Source organism: Varanus komodoensis, unplaced genomic scaffold, assembly GCF_004798865.1.
Source record: "Varanus komodoensis strain SLA01 unplaced genomic scaffold, ASM479886v1 scaffold72, whole genome shotgun sequence".
In the NCBI taxonomy this organism is placed as follows: Eukaryota; Metazoa; Chordata; class Lepidosauria; order Squamata; family Varanidae; genus Varanus; species Varanus komodoensis.
The window spans coordinates 34465-51644 of NW_025336374.1; the positions used below are offsets into that span (position 1 = coordinate 34465).

The 17180-nt window shown below is 40.1% G+C and overlaps 1 protein-coding gene across 1 annotated transcript in view; it reads left to right on the top strand.

Annotated features, from left to right (window-relative positions):
- Window positions 1-17180, top strand: part of POSTN (periostin) — a 54382-nt gene that overhangs the window by 16392 nt on the left and 20810 nt on the right. Inside the window, exons 7-15 of the mRNA XM_044452472.1 lie at window positions 2311-2452; window positions 6892-7104; window positions 7328-7462; window positions 8464-8612; window positions 8905-9041; window positions 12011-12141; window positions 15158-15288; window positions 15603-15705; window positions 16126-16193. Coding sequence (XP_044308407.1) covers window positions 2311-2452; window positions 6892-7104; window positions 7328-7462; window positions 8464-8612; window positions 8905-9041; window positions 12011-12141; window positions 15158-15288; window positions 15603-15705; window positions 16126-16193 — 1209 coding nt within the window. The remainder of the gene's footprint in view (window positions 1-2310; window positions 2453-6891; window positions 7105-7327; window positions 7463-8463; window positions 8613-8904; window positions 9042-12010; window positions 12142-15157; window positions 15289-15602; window positions 15706-16125; window positions 16194-17180) is intronic.

Consider the following 17180-nt stretch of genomic DNA (forward strand, 5'->3'; position numbering starts at 1 on the left):
TTTAATTTAGAAACCAATTGCTTGCCTGTTAGGGTCTCATGTAAACAATCTGCTAAAGCATTCATGAAACTTGGCTGGACAGCCATTATTAGACCCATACACAATAATGAAAATCATTACTTTCTCATTGCATTTTCCAACCAGAATGAAAAACCAACCATTGGGATCAATAATAGTTAGTTTGTTGTATTGAAAACACACACGCATGCACACAGAGGAAGAGAGAGAGAGAGAGATCCATATAGCTAGATTAAGATCACTACCTCCTTAAACTTGGTCAAAGTGTCTGTTGCATAGACCTCTTCCACCCATTTGCTTGGCAGGCAATATGTTTCTGCTGACAGTTAGATGCATTTCTAAAGAACACATTCACATATCAGTGCCATATCCCTTTAGTATGGAAAGTACCTTCTGTTTAATTGGATTCTGCTGTCCCTTGAAATTACAAGAAGTCATTTCAGATATAGAATTATTATGTATATATTGTTTGTTATTGTATCCTTATAAATCTTATTTTTGGTACAAGAATGATCTGTCACAGAGTAATTCAAAACATATGTTATAGATACTGTCACAGTGTCATCGTGGTGCCTTACACCCTTACAGTGGAAAAAAGTAACTAAAATGCTACAGTTTGAAAGAAAAGATTAATAAGGAAACCTATCAAAAAGGAAAAAAATCAAAATCAGTAGAAACTTTCTAGCTCACAGCAAGAAAAAATAAACTTTTTGGCTCCCACAAGACAACAGCACAGCCCATCATACTCTGCCCTTATGCAATCATCAATTATGTCACTGATTATTCAGACCAGAAATACTATTAACCTTAACACGGCCAAGCTAGTCAAGAAAAACATTTAAGAGGGAGGGGGAGAGAGCAAGTAGTAAACAAAACCTAGCAGAGGAAGAAGGAAGATGGCAAAATGCCTGAACTTTATCTTGTTAAATATGTAAGCCATGTTGGAACGTGTGGAGGTTCCAATCAATTTGTGGAAAGTGGACAGTAGAATTAAACAAAAGCTGTAGCAGGAGCTGTAAGATCTGAAGACAATTTCTGAGCAGAGCAGTTAACTCAAATACTCATAAAGATAGATTCTGCAGCTTCTCAGGATCACTACATCTTCAATTCATCTTGGAAATCTACTACAAACACTCAGGATCAGTTCTGTAGAATTTCAGATTAAGATTTCTGGCCATGCATCGAGCTTCCTCAAGCTTCCTTCTCTGATTAGATTTGTCCTGTGTGAAATCTGGGAAAAGCATGATTTTATCATTACATGGACCACACTGGAAAATTTGAGTCTAAATTTTGAACAACAAAAATTGAGCATGGGGGAAAAAACAAAGAATCAAACCTGTTTCTTGAGTTATATTCTCACTGACCAGGGTTACTGACATATTTTGCCCAAAGGGACTTTCTGAACTGCTACTAGACATACTGTTTCGTTTTAGCACCCTCTGCATATCAACATCAGAACACTCAGACAATGAAACTGTTGTGTTAGACTAGATTGGATTCGATGCCTAAAAGGCCCCTTCCAACCCATGACTGCAAGCATTTTGTCTCCCTGAACAGGACCAGAAAGTCCACACTTCCATCCTCCATTTCCGCATTTGGAGAGTTCCTCTTGTAACCTAATTTAACTCACTGAAGAAATAGTGCATTCACTTCTAGACTGAAATGAAATGAAGTACAAATTGAAACATCTGGGATGTAGGGACATTTCAGGAGGTGGTTTTTCCTGTAAGATTAGTTAACAGGGAAATATGTGCACTTCATATCGCAGGTATTTGGGGTCGGGTGCTTAGCTGTTTATTAAGTATTATTAATTATTATTATTTGCACATCATGAGGCTGAGAGCTTCTTTATGATGTAGGCATACAGGTTCCTGCATCTAAATATAAGTTCAATTCTATGCATGTCTACTCAAAAGTAAGCCCCACTGAGCTCAAAGGGACTTACTTTTGAATTGATAAGCATAGGATTCCAGACTGCATAGACAGATAAATGACAGATGGATAGATAGAAAGACAGATGGTAGATAGAGTTGTAATTTTATCCTAAGATGCACTTTGGAAGAAGAAATAGGTACTGTTACATGTGTTGCAGAAAGGGTTGCCCCAATCTGTTGTCTAAGAAAAATGCAAAAATAAAAAAGACTATGATAAGGTACAATTCATTACTTTTAATTTCAGAATAGTCAGTTGTTACTGTACTTAGCTCTTAATATTAACAAAAGTGCCTCTCTATACCTTCCATGTCAGTGTGTAGCCAGATGTTCTAATAAGTGTCCCCCATTGCTTGCTTAGGCTGCTGCTTTTACATCGGATGTAATGGAAATGCTTGGGAAGCCTGGACATTACACACTCTTTGCCCCTACAAATGAAGCATTTGAGAAACTACCACGTGGAGTCTTGGAAAGAATCATGGGTGACAAGGTGGCTTCTGAAGGTATTTCAGTAAAATAAATGCAGGATTAAAAAAAGAAAATGTTTTATCATGGATTGTTGCTTATATTCAGGGAGGAAGGAGGAAGCCAAGGTTCTTGGGAAGAAGCTGAGATGCATGTATACCAATGCTAGGACCATGGGAAACAGGCAGGAAGAGCTTGTGGCTCTCCTGGGAATAGGAGGGTATGACCTGATGGGAAATATGGCAGGATGAAAGGCATTATTGGAATGCAAACATAGAGGGGGACAGGAAGGGAAAGAGGGGAGGGGTTGTTGCATGTCAAGGAAGGGACAGTATGCAATTAGATAGAGAGTGGTGCAGATGGGGATCTGGGAGAGGCCGTCTGGGTAAAACTGAAGGGTCTTGATGAGGGCAGGGACCTGATAGTGGGGGCATGCTATTGTCCACCAAGTGAACTTGAGACCCTGGACGATACCCTGATAGATCAGATTGAAAGGCTATCCCAGGGGAGGGATGCAATAATTATGGGAGATTTCAGTCTCCCAGATATTAGCTGGGAGACTCATTTGCTGGCAACAGCCCAGTCACATCACTTTCTAGATGCTATGGAGGGAGGATTTTTCATGTAGAAGGTCCAGGCGGTGACAGGGGGGTGGGGGTTAAATATCCTTGACTTGCTTTTGACCAACAGGGAGGACCTGGTGAATGAGATGCAGATTAGGGGATCTCTGGATGCGAGTGATTGTCCATCCTTTGCTTTGAGATTTGGGGATTGGTGATGAGCGACAGGTCGAATGCTAGAAGCTGGGAATCCATGAGGGCCAGATTTGGTCAATAGAAGGCCAGACTGGGGAAAGTCTCCTGCGGAGGGTACTGGAAGGCAAGGGAGATCAGTAGGGGTAGATGGCACTCAAAAGGGAGGTCTTGGAAGTGCGAGCCTTGATGATGCCACTAGTTAGCAAGGTGAAGAGGCAAAGGAGGGCACTGCTGTGGATGCAAAGAGAGGTGGTAAGAGGAACCTCTGTAGGAAATGGACACTGGGGCAAGTGGACAAAAGAACGTACTCATAGGAGGGAGCAATATCAGGAGTAACAAAAAGGGCTCCTACCAACATGTAAATAGCAAGAGGACGGGGATTCAGTGATTGGTGTGAGGGAACAGGCACAGATGCTGAATGACTATTTTGCCTCTGTGTTCTCCCCAATGTAGGATGGGGGAGATTTTCATGGGGGGGCGGGTGAAGCCAGGACTTTAGGGGCACAGATTAGAGTCACCTGCACTAGAAGTCAAGGAGCTCCTCAGGGCACTGGACGTTACAAAGTTGCCAGGCCCTGACAGGTTACACCCAAGGGTACTTCGGGGGTTGACAAGGGTACTCTCACGTCCTCTGCCCTCTATTTTTGAGACCTCATGGAGAATGGGTGAGGTTCCAGAGAAATGGAGGGTGATGTCAGTGGGCCCAGCCTTCAAAAAGAGGAGTAGAGGGGTCATGGAGATTACAGGCCAGTTAGCCCATTCTGGTAAAGACAATGGATAGACTCGTAAGAAGGAGAGATCTAGAAACCCTGGATAGGGAAGGGAGGTTGTCAGCCATGCAACACAGCTTCCACAAAAACAGGTCCTGCCAGACAAACCTTGTGGAATTGTATGACAAGGTTTTGAGGTGGCTTGGCAGAGGGGATGGGGTGGATGTAGTTTACCTGGATTTCAGCAAGGCCTTTGACAAAGTGCCCCATGATGTCCTGGTTGAGAAATTGAGGAGTTTGGGAATAGACCAATGTACTGTCCAATAGATTAGGGCATAGTTGATGGACTGAAAGCAGAGGATAAGTGTTAGTGGGGAATCAATGGGATGGTGGTCAGTGATGAGCAAGGTCCCCGAGGGCTCTTTCCTGGGACCAGTCCTCTTCAAGCTTTCCATGAATGACCTGAAAGGGGGCATGACCAGTTTGCTGATCGAATTCACATATACTAAAACAGGGGCAGTGGCCACAACTGAGGAACAGGTACTCCAGAAGGATCTGGCCAGACCATGGAAGTGGGCCGGGGACAACAGGATGGTGTGCAAGACCTAGCACTTATCCCCATTGAATGTCATCCTGTATCCCCATTGAATGCCTCCATTTTAGTATCATCTGAGAATTTGATCAGCAGACTGGTCACTCCCTCTTCCAGGTCATCGATGAAAAGATTGAACAGGATCAGTCCCAGGACTGAGCCATGGGGGACCCTGCTCATCACTGACTGCCATCCCGATGAATCCCCACTAAGAGTTGCCCTCTATCATTAAACCTTGTCAATTTCTGTCAAAATAAGGAGATTGTAAGTAAGAAGAAAGAAAATGGGTGGAGACAAGTCTCCTTACACACATTTGCCTGGTTTTGAATTTGAATTCAAACCTCTTTGGTAAAGAGCCGAGCTTCTTTATTCTTGATCCCATAGACGAGAAGCTGGAGAGGAAAGGAGTTGTGACTCAACAGGTCAACAAATGTGATGGTGGCAAGGATAAAAACAGAGTAACACTCCCCTCCTACTAGTATAGCAACTCTCCCACAGTTCATCAATTTTTCCACTCAATTAAAGCCTTCTATGCACTGGGGATCATTTATAAATGTAGAAGCAATACATCTAAATTAGACATACATGTGAGTAAGCAGTGTTATTTTTCACTTAAATAAAAGCAGAACTGGAAAGTGTTTTTTTAGTTGTGTCACTGGCTCTGCCCACCAGAAGATACACATTTAACTGCTTTGTGGACCTCAATAGCTGTGGAAAAATTGCTGCAGAAGCTGGGAGATCAGCAGAAAGACATGCATATGCACATAGGAAGGTGCAGTATAGCAAGTCAAACTGTTGGTTCACCTAGGAAATATTGTTGACACTGTATAGATGTCTCCCTTTGGCTTCAGGGAGAAAGTCTTTCTCAGAACCTGCTGACCAACTAGGGGACAGCAGACAGGGTTCCTTTAAATGGAGGATAAAATGACATTCCATTATTCAATGAAATTTTCTTTCAAACTTCTAGGGGAAACCTGTTGCTTACTGTGAAAAAATTGAGTGATACCCTAAAAGCCTGGTTCATATTTCCAGAATAGACCTAACAGAGCTGGAGCAGCTAGCAAGAAGGACTTTGCTGCTACTTTAAAAACTTTAAGTGTGATTGTATAGGCCTGTTTGGCTTCTTCAGCTTTAGTAGTAAACCAAGATAGCTTTGGTGCAGTTGTTGTAATTAAACAAGATTAGTCAATGTCCAGGGATGCACAGCTTCTCTTTCTACCAGTACCTGGGTATATTCTTGGACTTCTGCACCGATCTCTAGAACAGGGGCAAATGACTTTTTTAGTACAACGGCTGCATTGGGTGTCCTCTGGGTTGGGGTACATTCAGATGCATACAGTGCACAGATAAATGCTGCAACAAGAGCAGCAAGTTTCTGGAACTTCCAGCCATGCCAACAAAATCATCAAAAAAGGAGCGGGGGGATGCTGTGAAGAACAAATCGTAGGAAACTTATTCCTAGAAAATCCCAGGAAGTATGTGGAATGTTCAGCCACTGCTTCCAGCTTCGTGGTTACCGCTCCATGGTACAAACAATCAATTTTGGTTTTAGAGCATTTCTTTTTTGCCTGTTTTTTTCCATGGTTGCAGATGCTGGGAGTCTGGGGAGCTGCCAGACAGGGCTTCATGGGTACAACTGCCCTAGAAAAATTAAGATTTCCTCTTGCGGGTATGTGGTTAGGCTCAGATTAGTACCTATGATTTGCACCAAAACATGGACAAACTTTTAATACCTTACACAAAATAATCCAGATCAGTTTAAAACTCCCCAAGTTATTTAAAATCACTTAAAAATGGTAATCCATTTGCATATCAAACCGAGATAAAAATAAAAGATCTAACAGTAACACTTTGGAAAAGCCTGAATGGTTTTAGTAGGGTAAGAATAGGCCTTCTTTGGCCTAGCTCTAATTGTAATGAATTCCTTTTTGTTTTGATCTCAGTGGGTTGTTCTAGCTGAAGACTGGTAAGGAAATACTCGAAATGTCTCCTGTCTTGCAGCTCCTGTAATGACAACTTCTTTATACTATGCCAGCTACAGGAGGCATCTTAGGTCAGTTACCCCACTCAGCAATAGATAAATGCTGCATAAAGGAGAAAAAAGTAAAGCCTTTTCTTTCATTTTTTTCACAGCACAGTAGCACATATGTATTTTAAACAGAATGAAGGGGGAATTGCATGTGCCAATACATCCATTACAAAAGATGAAATCCTAAATACACTGGGTAGTTCAGCTACATTGTAAACACTTATTTCTGAGCAAAGAGTGTACTGTTATAGTTTGAAGTACGTTTATTAATACAGATTTCCCTGGTGGGTAAAACAAAAAACCCCACTTCATTATATTGGTGGTACATAATTACATGTTTTCTCAAGACTGATCTGAGCACATGGGTCTTCTTGTTCTTTTCTCTGTTCAGCTCTGCTAAAGTTCCACATTTTGAATACTCTTCAGTGTTCTGAAGCTATCATGGGTGGGGCTGCCTTTGAAACCTTAGAAGGCAATACAGTTGAAGTTGGCTGTGATGGCGAAAGCTTGACGATCAATGGAGTAAAAATGGTAAAAAGAAAAGACATTGTGACAAGTAATGGCGTAATTCACCTTGTAGACCAAGTGCTTATTCCTGACTCTGGTGAGTGATGCATGAGTGATCTCTACATTCATTAACTTCAATATTGATTGGCTGCTAGATTGGACCAACAGCTGGATTGACCTTTATTTCTATTTTTAAATAATATGGACTGCACTGATAAATACAACTCCTATGAATCTTGCTGTGGAAAAGATTGTCTGCAAGATGAGAATTTTGCGGGGAAATTAACATTTGTCCATTTGTATTTATTTCTTAATTTCAGCTAAGCAAGTTACTGAACTGGCTGGTCCCCAACAAGCTACTTTTACAGACTTGGTGGCTCAGCTTGGTTTGGCTGCAGCTATAAAGCCAGAGGAAGAGTATACCCTGCTAGCTCCCGTGAATGGAGCTTTTTCTGGTAGGTAGGCCAACAGAATTGGTGGTATTAAAAATAAAAGATATTTCATCCTTTTGTACAGTACTATCAAGAAGGTCTACACAGACTTTGAAAGTATTTAAAATAATGAAATATTGACACTGAAATCCCCTTAAAAGATTTAGTTGACCACATGTTTATTGATACAAACCTTAAGAGAGCTTTGTGAGTAGGCAAAAAACACATTATTGCATATAAAACCCACTCTTTCAGTCTCACATCACTTCCAGGATGATTATGGGATACAAAGACCTCCTTAAATGGTTGCATCCCAGGGAGCCAGTCTTTGTAGCCTCTGGTAGCAACGAGCAAATGAGTGCTAACACTGCATAAGAGGAGAGGCTCTCATTTTCTGTCACACAGGTATGCCACCTGATTCCACCACAACCTTTAAAGACAACGATAGGAGTTCTTTAAAAAGCAATACACACACTTGGTTTACTCAGGCTACAGGCAAGCCATGTGAAAATGGAACCAACTGATCAGAGTTTGCCTTAATGGGATTAAGAAAGAGTGAACATTTCCCCCTACCCTCAGAGATGCCCATGGCATACCCACAGGACTTCTTTGGTCCAGTTAGGCAGTAAGATGTGGGGTGGTGAGACTGGCCTGCTAATGCCATCATTAAAGGTGTCCCATCAGAAACACATGCCATGATGTAGGACAAGGAAGAACCCCTCTTGCACACTCCCTTTAGAACCTTTTGGGATTCCACATGAGATGGTTGAAGCCCCATTGATGAGGGATTTCAAGAATTGGCTGGACATGCACATGGTAGGCATGTCATGCGTGGATCCGGCTGGGGCCAGGGGTCAGACTGGATAGCCTGAGAGGCCCCTTCTGACTCGCTCTGTTTCTATGTTTCTTCTTATGAACATAGCATGAACATAGCATGTTCACTGTTTTAGATTATCATGAGATACAGTGGATGTCAAATAACAAGAAAACCTAATGTTGACATTATGTTCTGTCCAAATGTTCAGATGACACCTTAACTATGGACCAGCGGCTCCTCAAACTCATCCTGAAGAATCACATTTTGAATGTGAAAGTTGGCCTGAATGACCTCTACAATGGACAGTTCTTGGAGACTTTGGGAGGGAAGAAGCTCAGAGTATTTGTGTATCGTACAGTAAGTGAAGCTAAACTTTTTGGAAATACTTGTGACAGCAAAACATTTTGGAATGATTTAAAATGGTGATAGAGTGTCCCCAGATTAATTTTGAAAATTTGCACATTTAAGCTTACTGCAATATGCCTTATTAAATCATTGACCTACACCCATTTAGCTTGGAGTAAGTCCCACTAAACACAGTAGAAATTACTTCTGAGTAAATTGTATGCAAGGAAACAAAGTTTCATCCAGGATCTGTGTTGCATATTTTTCCACTTTATGTTGTTTGAGTTTACTTTTTCATTGCTAGGCTGTGTGTATTGAGAATGCATGCATGATCCGAGGAAGTAAGGAGGGAAGAAATGGATTTATCCATGTTTTCAAGGAAATAATCAAACCGGCAGAAAAAACTCTGCATGAAATACTGAGTTCTGATAAACGATTCAGGTATGTAATGATTTTTAACCACATCAAAACTAAACTATACAGAAACATGAGAACTGGCTTTTGTACAGTGAAATTGGGAGATGTCATGAATTATTCTGAAATTTTACATTTCAGAGTTTGCAAGGGGGTTACATTGTATAATGAAAATTCATAAAAAAACACAATTACATCCTCACCTTTTCTTGACTGGATGGTTATATCACCAGTTTTGGTGTGTGTATCTCACATATTTCAGATTTGGATGATCAAAAACTGAACAATTGATTTAAACAAAATATAACATCACAATGGCATAGAAGGGAGGATTCCCATTATAATGCTGCACTTGTGAGAAAAACTGCATCTATGGGAATTTCTTTGCCTCCCTAACCTTTAGAGATGAAGGTGATCTCAATGTCTGAAACCCTGCTTTTTGAAAATCTAAATTTGAAATTCTGACTTGTTTCTAAAATTTACTTCAGCATTCTCACCACCCAAGTAAACCTTGAGCTTGCCTATAAATACCAGTGATGAAGTAAGTCAGGGCACAGCAGTTATAAATTTGTGTTTTATTCTCCATAGTGATGATATATACAGTTACAAAGTTAGTGAAATAGGAGGAGAAGAAAGTCCATCATCAAGGCAATGAGATGGACTAAAATTCCAGTGTGATATGTTCATCTCAGAATGTATGGACAACTTTTTTTTTTCATTCCACAGTTCTCCTTTTGCTCCATTCTTTTTCTTCATGGAAACACATTTTAGAGACATCTTTGAGATTCTAAGGTCCCTAGTAGGTTTTAAGTGATGTTTCTACCTTTTGTTGATGGTGTAAAACCTCTTCAAACACTGACAGATAAATTGTGTTATCAGGACATTTTTTATAAAATAAATAATCAAATCTGAAAATATTGGGGAGCAGTCTTACACAGATAGAAATAGGCCCTATGCGATGGACCTTTCCAAACAGTTGGGATTGTGTTATTGCTGTTGACTGAAAAATAAGATATAAATGAAGTTAAGAAAAAATGGATCATAAGTTTGATAATGGAAGCTAGGTTAGTGATAGTTAAATATTGGAAACAGAATTGGGTTATGCAAAGGCATTAATTGTATAATGAAATATGGAATATGGTAATTAATGACAAACTGACAACAGAAATACAAATTTAAAAAGGGTTAATAAAAGCAAATGAATATAATGAAATTTGGGAAGATTTTGTAAAAGCAGTATTGATAGAGGGTATAGGTTGCAAGCCTATTCAAGATTATATGAATTTTTGGAGGGGATATGGATATAATTGAAGTATATTATATATTATTAATTGTTACAATATATGAATTAAAATGGAGATATTATTGGTCTCTTGGGTGGTGGCAGCACTGTATTATTTTCCTTTTTTTATTCATTAGTTGGGTTTTTGTGTGTAATACTATTATGATGGTTGTATTTATGTATTTATGTTGTTTTTTTTCTGTATTTTTTAAAAAAATAAAAAGGGGGTAAAAAATAAACCAAACAGTTGGGCAGCATAGATTCAAGCAGATTCAGAGTAGATTAAGATGCAATCATGAGTACAAAAAGTAAAATGTGATTTAATAAGGAATAAATTTACAGTGTGGGAAAATAAAAGAAAATGTTTAAAAAGCAAACACAAAATTCTCTGGTCATAGCCTGGACAGCAGGGGCATCCAGCAAAAATAGGTAAGGTACCTAATTTGTTCTGAAAATATGCAACAATACTCAACTCGGATGAGAACTAAAAGAAATGTTTGAAAAGGAGGTGAAACTTCCAACACACAGGAAAATGCTACAAGTGTGTACATGCTGGTGGTCTTTTAAAATGAAGCCTTCAGTTTTCTGGGATAAAATTAAATATGGTTCTCCACACACGTTTGTAAGGACCAACTTATATATCACAGACTTCCATGTAATTTTTCCACACCATTTCTTTTAACTAAAAGCAGTGATGGGAGGGTGCCATTTTGAGCAGACTGTTTTTGAGCGAAGAGTAGTGGAAGACCAAATGCTCCTCCACTCAGTCCCTTCCACAGGAACTTTTTTTACTTACTGGAAATATATTTGAACCTGAGGGAAATCCCCTTTCCAATTGCTGGTAGCCTTCAACAACTTACTTTTGTTTAAGCATTCTTGTTGCTGTTTTAAACAAATCTTGGAAGAAACTTATTCACAACACTGGGAAATAAGCTTGGCCCATCCTTATCTGACTATTATCCATGGCTTTAACCAGGGGTGAGTGATCTATATCCCTCCAGATGTTTTGGACAACAGTTCTCATAATCTTTCACTATTGGCTAGAGTTAATGAGAGGTACAGGCTAAAACATCTGAAGGGCCACACATTTCCTACCTCCAGCTGTATTTCAGGCTGTAGGTAGATGGCACTTACTCAGAGCAGTGGAATGCTAGTTAGCTGGGAAAAAACAGTGATTTGACCCAAAACTCATGCAATGAATCATTTTACTATTGCCTAAGGCTACAATAGATTAAAAGCATAAAATGTTTCATATCTCTAAAATATTCCAATAGAATTAATTCACGTGCTATCTTACAAAGAAACAAGGGTGCTTGGCTTACCTGCTCATTAAAGAAGGCCTCAGCAATCATAGGAGGCCTATAAGTATATGTAAATTAATTAATTAATTAAGACTGAAAGATGGGACTTAATTCCAGGAAAGTGTGTATAGAAAGAATTGCAGTCTTAAACTGGTTTAACAGTAATCATTTCTTCCTATGGAATTCTGAAATTAGTAATTTTCTGAAAGGGCTTGATTATTAAAAGAATTCTTAGCAACTCTTATGACATTTCTCATGACAGTTACAGTGGTATCAAACTGATATGAGTTCATCATATGGATCTGCCTTTCAGGGCACGTTCTTTCCCCTATGTGCAATCTCATCTTAATATTCTATCAAATGTTCATATCATCATGGCAATTTATTGTGTTGTTCCTTGTTTTCCTTCTCAGCACTTTCTTGAGTCTCGTGAAAGCTGCAGATCTAGAAGAGGTTCTGTCCCAGCCTGGTGACTGGACTTTCTTTGTTCCAACTAATGAAGCTTTTAGAGGCTTAACAGAACAAGAGAAAGAGACTTTGAAAAGTAAGTGGCTCATGGGGCACTTTGTCAAAGGCCTTGCTGAAATCCAGGTAAACCACATCCACTGTGCCCCCTCTGTCTAGCCACCGCAAAACCTTGTTGTAGAATTCCACAAGGTCCATCTGGCAGGACCTCGTCTGTACCCTTTAGGTGTCCAGAAATGGACACAGTACTCCAGGTGAGGACTGACTTGTGCTGAGTATAACGGAACTAGTACACATGTGTTGTAAGTGATACTTCTGTTAATGCAGTTCAAAATAGAATTTGCCCTTTCTGCAGTTGTAACCCCAAGATCTTTCTCACTTGCAGTATTGTTGAGTCAAGCATTCCCCATCTTGCAGTGATATGTTTGGAGTCTTGTTCCTAAGAGGAGGACTTGACATCTATCCCTATTTAATTTCATTCCGTTGTTCTCTGCCCAGTGTTCTAACCTATCGAGATCACTCTGTATCTTATTTCTGTCTTCCAGGGTATTTGGTATTCCACTCAGCTTTGTGATTAATTTAATTAATCTTGTACTTCCTCATCTAAATCATTAGTACAAACACTGAAGAGTACTGGCCCCAGGGCACAACCCTGCAGCACCCCACTCTCCCCAGTTTGGGAATGTGCCATTGAGGAGCACTCTTGGAGTCCAATTTTGCAGTCAATTGTGTATCCACCTAATGACTGCACTTGTCTAGCCAGCTTTTTGCTAATTTCCTAATCAGGATTTTCAGTAGTTTGCAGGTTCATCTTTTTTCCCTCTTTTCTGTAGATAGGGACAGTATTAGCCCTTCTCCAGTCATCTGTCACTTCCCCTGTCGTCCATGAATTCTCAAAGGTTATAGATAGTGATTCTGAGAGTTCTTCCACTAGCTTTTTTATGACTCTAGGATGAAGTTCATCAGGCCCTGGAGATTTGAACTCATTTAGCCCAATTAGATCCTTGACCTATCTTGTCAATCCTGGGCTGCCATCTTGCTGCTTCAGCTTATGTTACACCTTTATCAGGAAGGTTGTAGTTCTTTAGGAAGAAGACCGAGCCAAAGTAGGTGCTGAGTACATCATGCCTCCTTGAAACACTGCCAATTTATTTTTTGAAAGTTTTATCCTTATCCTATCCTTGACTGGGTGGAGAGAGAATAATAATAGAACCCAACTGCTATGCTCCTTTGATTCCTTTTTCAATTTATATTAATCCAGATACACTTGATGGGATTACTGGTCTTTTCTTCCTCTATTTCTTCTCAGAGATGTGCATCTTTAACAAGGTGCAACTCTACCTCCTTTTCTGTTATTTCTATTCTTTTTGAAAAGAATATAGCCTGAAATTTTTGAAATCCATTCATGGGATTCATGGCATAAGTTTCAGTTATTCCTATCAGGTCATGTTTGCCCTTGTGTACTAAGAGTTCATGTTGTTTGTTTCCCATCCTTTGCGCATTGATGTATAGATATCTAAGGTTGCATGAATTATTCCCTAGCATTTTTTCTACATTTTTGGGAAGACTAAGGAGTTCGGCAAGGCTGTATACTGTCGCCCTGCCTATTTAACTCATATGCAGAGCACATCATGAGAAAGGCAGGGCTAGATGAATCACCAGTTGGAATTAAGATTGCTGGGAGAAATATCAGAAACTTCAGATATGCAAATGATTCCACTCTAATGGCAGAAAGTGAAGAGGAACTAAAGAGCCTCTTGATGCAGGTGAAGGAGGAGAGCGCAAAAGTTGGCTTGAAACTCAACATTAAGAAAACTAAGATCATGGCATCTGTTCCTACCACGTTCTGGCAAATAGATGGGGAAGAAATGGAGGTAGTGACAGATTTTATTTCCCTGGGCTCCCAGGTCACCGCAGATGGTGACTGCAGCCAAGAAATTAAAAAATGCTTGTTCCTTGGGAGGAAAGCCATGGCAAATCTAGACAGCATACCTACAAGCAGAGACATCACCCTGCTGACAAAAGGTATAGTCAAGGCTATGATTTTCCCAGTTGCAACGTATGGCTGTGAAAGCTGGACCATAAGGAAGGCTGAGCGCCAAAGGATTGAGGCCTTTGAATTGTGGTGCTGACGGAGAATCCTGCAAGTCCCTTGGACTGCAAGGTGATCAAACTGGTCAGTGCTAGAGGAGATCAACCCAGACTGCTCTTTAGAAGGCCAGATACTAAAGATGAAACTCAAATACTTTGGCCACCTAATGAGAAGGAAGGACTCCCTGGAGAGGAGCCTAATGCTGGGAACAATAGATGGCAAAAGAAGAAGGGGAAGGCAGAGGATGAGGTGGCTAGATGGAGTCACTGAAGCAGTTGGTGTGAGCTTAAGTGGACTCTGGGGGATGGTGGAGGACAGGAAGGCCTGGAGGAATGTTGTCCGTGGGGTCACGATGGGTCAGACCCAGCTTTGCAACTAACAAGTCCAGCTAGAGTTTCTTTCACTGTTGCAGTACATAAGCCTTTGTCAATTGATGTTGCACGCAGATGTACATCTTCCTTCCCTGTAGAAATCAGTTTAAAGCCCTCCTGATAAACTTCTTCATGCTGTGGCCAAGTACATCCTTTGCTTTCTCTGAAAGGTGCTATCCATCAGTTGCCAGTAGGCTGTCTTCCAGGAAGCTTAGTGCATGGTCTCAGAATTAAAATCTCTCATGGCTGCACCATCATTGTAGCCAGGAATTTGCTTGGATTATTCCCCCACCCCCATCTTTTCCTCTTCTGTAAAGTTGAAGGATTGAGGAGAAAACCATCTGAATTCACAGATTACTGTGTTCTATGGAGTTGTGAATCTTATTAGAGATACACCGTTATTTGTTACAATATTTGCACTCTTCTCAAAATGAAAGAGTCTCTGAAGTTCTTCATATTGACCTCAGTCTGGTTTGCTATTGAATGATATGCAAAAGCAAAACAGAGTTGAATTCATGGGTTGCATGGTTAAAGGTAAAAAGGTTCCTGCAACATTTGCCCCTAGAAGCAGGATATTATATTCAGTGGATTATTCATCCAACTGTGTTTATATCCTTATCTTTCTTCTGCAGGGGACCAAAATGCTCTCAGAAATATTCTGCTTTATCATTTGATTCGAGGAGTTTTCATTGGAAATGGATTTGAACCTGGTGTGACCAACATTCTGAAAACTATCCAAGGTGGCAAGCTGTACTTGAAATTGGTATGTACTGACAGTAGTCTTTTGGCAAGCATTGTTCAGCATTGGTCATGCTGTCTTTAAAATTAAAATTGTCTGATCATTATGTATTTGAATAACCCAATGGGGTGCATTCCAAAGTTCAAGATTTGGAAAAACCATCAAATTATTCTGGTTTAATTAAAATGTGGGTGTCCCTTGAAATTCCTTGCAGAAATTTCCAAGTTCATCTTATGATGAGAGTTTTGCTACATGAAATGTTAATTATTATGAAAGCATTTACTTTGACTGTATGGAGATGCATTTCCTTCTTCTCATATTTATTAGTTTATTCATAGGTAAACAACACTCTTCTGGTAAATGAACTGCAATCAAAAGAACCAGATCTGATGGCAACTAATGGTGTAATTCACGTTATAGACAAGCTCCTGTATCCTGCTGGTGGGTGCTGGATTATTATAATATATTAATATGTTTCATGTACACTGTTTATCCCGCAGATTTGCTGCTGTAATGAAAAGGGAAGATGGTTTTGTGTAGCATCTGACCATGACGTAAACGGAAAATAGTACTTCAAGTAGTACTTGAAAGACCAATATTTATATTATAATTACACTGTGTACTGCACCCCACTTGACATCTGTCAATCCCCCTTCCCCCATCTTCCTGGACAATATTTGGTTAATTTTCAAATTTGAACAAATTAGAATATGGTATACCTAGGATTGGTATCTTAATAGGAGAAAAATAGGGGATTTAAATACAGGAGATTGAACTGTGTGTACATATGTGTGTGAATTAATTTTCCATTCCACTGAAATGCTTGAAGCAGCTTCCTGTTTGTTTTCTATGTTTTTGCAGATGTTCCTGTTGGAAATGATGAGCTCCTCACAATTCTCAAAAAATTGATTAAGTACATTCAGATCAAGGTATGAGAGCTTAATTTTACATTGAGATATATCAAGACTAAAGTTCAGACCAGACTGGTGGGCTCATTTCCTTCTGTCAACATTTTATCTGAGGCCAAAAATGTATTTGTCCTAGAGAATATAAGGATGTCACTCTTAAATAAGATGAGGGGACAATTAACCACTCAGTAGATATCCAGAGGATACATCTACTTCTCCCACGGAGCAACTTCACCTTGTTTTGATGATCATCTGTTCCATGTGGTCTTTTCATGATGTTGCTACACATCACTATATCCCAAGCCAGAGAAAGTCAGTGAGGGGAAGGAAAAGGAAAAGGAAAACTTGGAGGAGATTCAAGTACTGATTTCATTTCCTAACACCTGCCTGTCTTTACAATGGACATTGTACCATTGCACTCTTTTTCTTTAACTAGATTGTGTTTGCTGAACATGAAAGAGCAAACCTGGACAGTAGGACCTATCTGACATGGCAGCCTGGAGCCCTTAGCAATGCCTTATGCTGTTCTTTGCACAGGTGGATAGCAAATACACAAATACATGGAAACAGTATGTTTCCAGGCAAACTGAAAAGAAAGGGAAAATGGTTCTCTGGATGGTAACAGAGTCCCAGAAAATTGCTCTGTACTACATTATTTCCTATTCCACAATGCAAATTTAAAAGGAATTAAGGAATACAGTGGTACCTTGGCTCACGAACTTAACCCGTTGCAGGACTCTGGTCATGACCCAAATTGGTTGTAAACCAAGTCAAATTTCCCCATAAGGTTCAATGTAAATAAGGTTAATTCATTCTGTAAAAAATATTTTTAATCACAGGGAAGATGGGTGCAATCGTGGGCATGCTGGCGGGAGGACAGGCGCGATTGCGGGTGCGCTCGGGGAGGAAATGAATGCGATCATGGGCGCGCTCCTGCAGGGAAGACAGGCACGATCATGGTTGTGCTGGGTGGGAGGGGATGGCCTCAATTGCACCCATCCCACATCC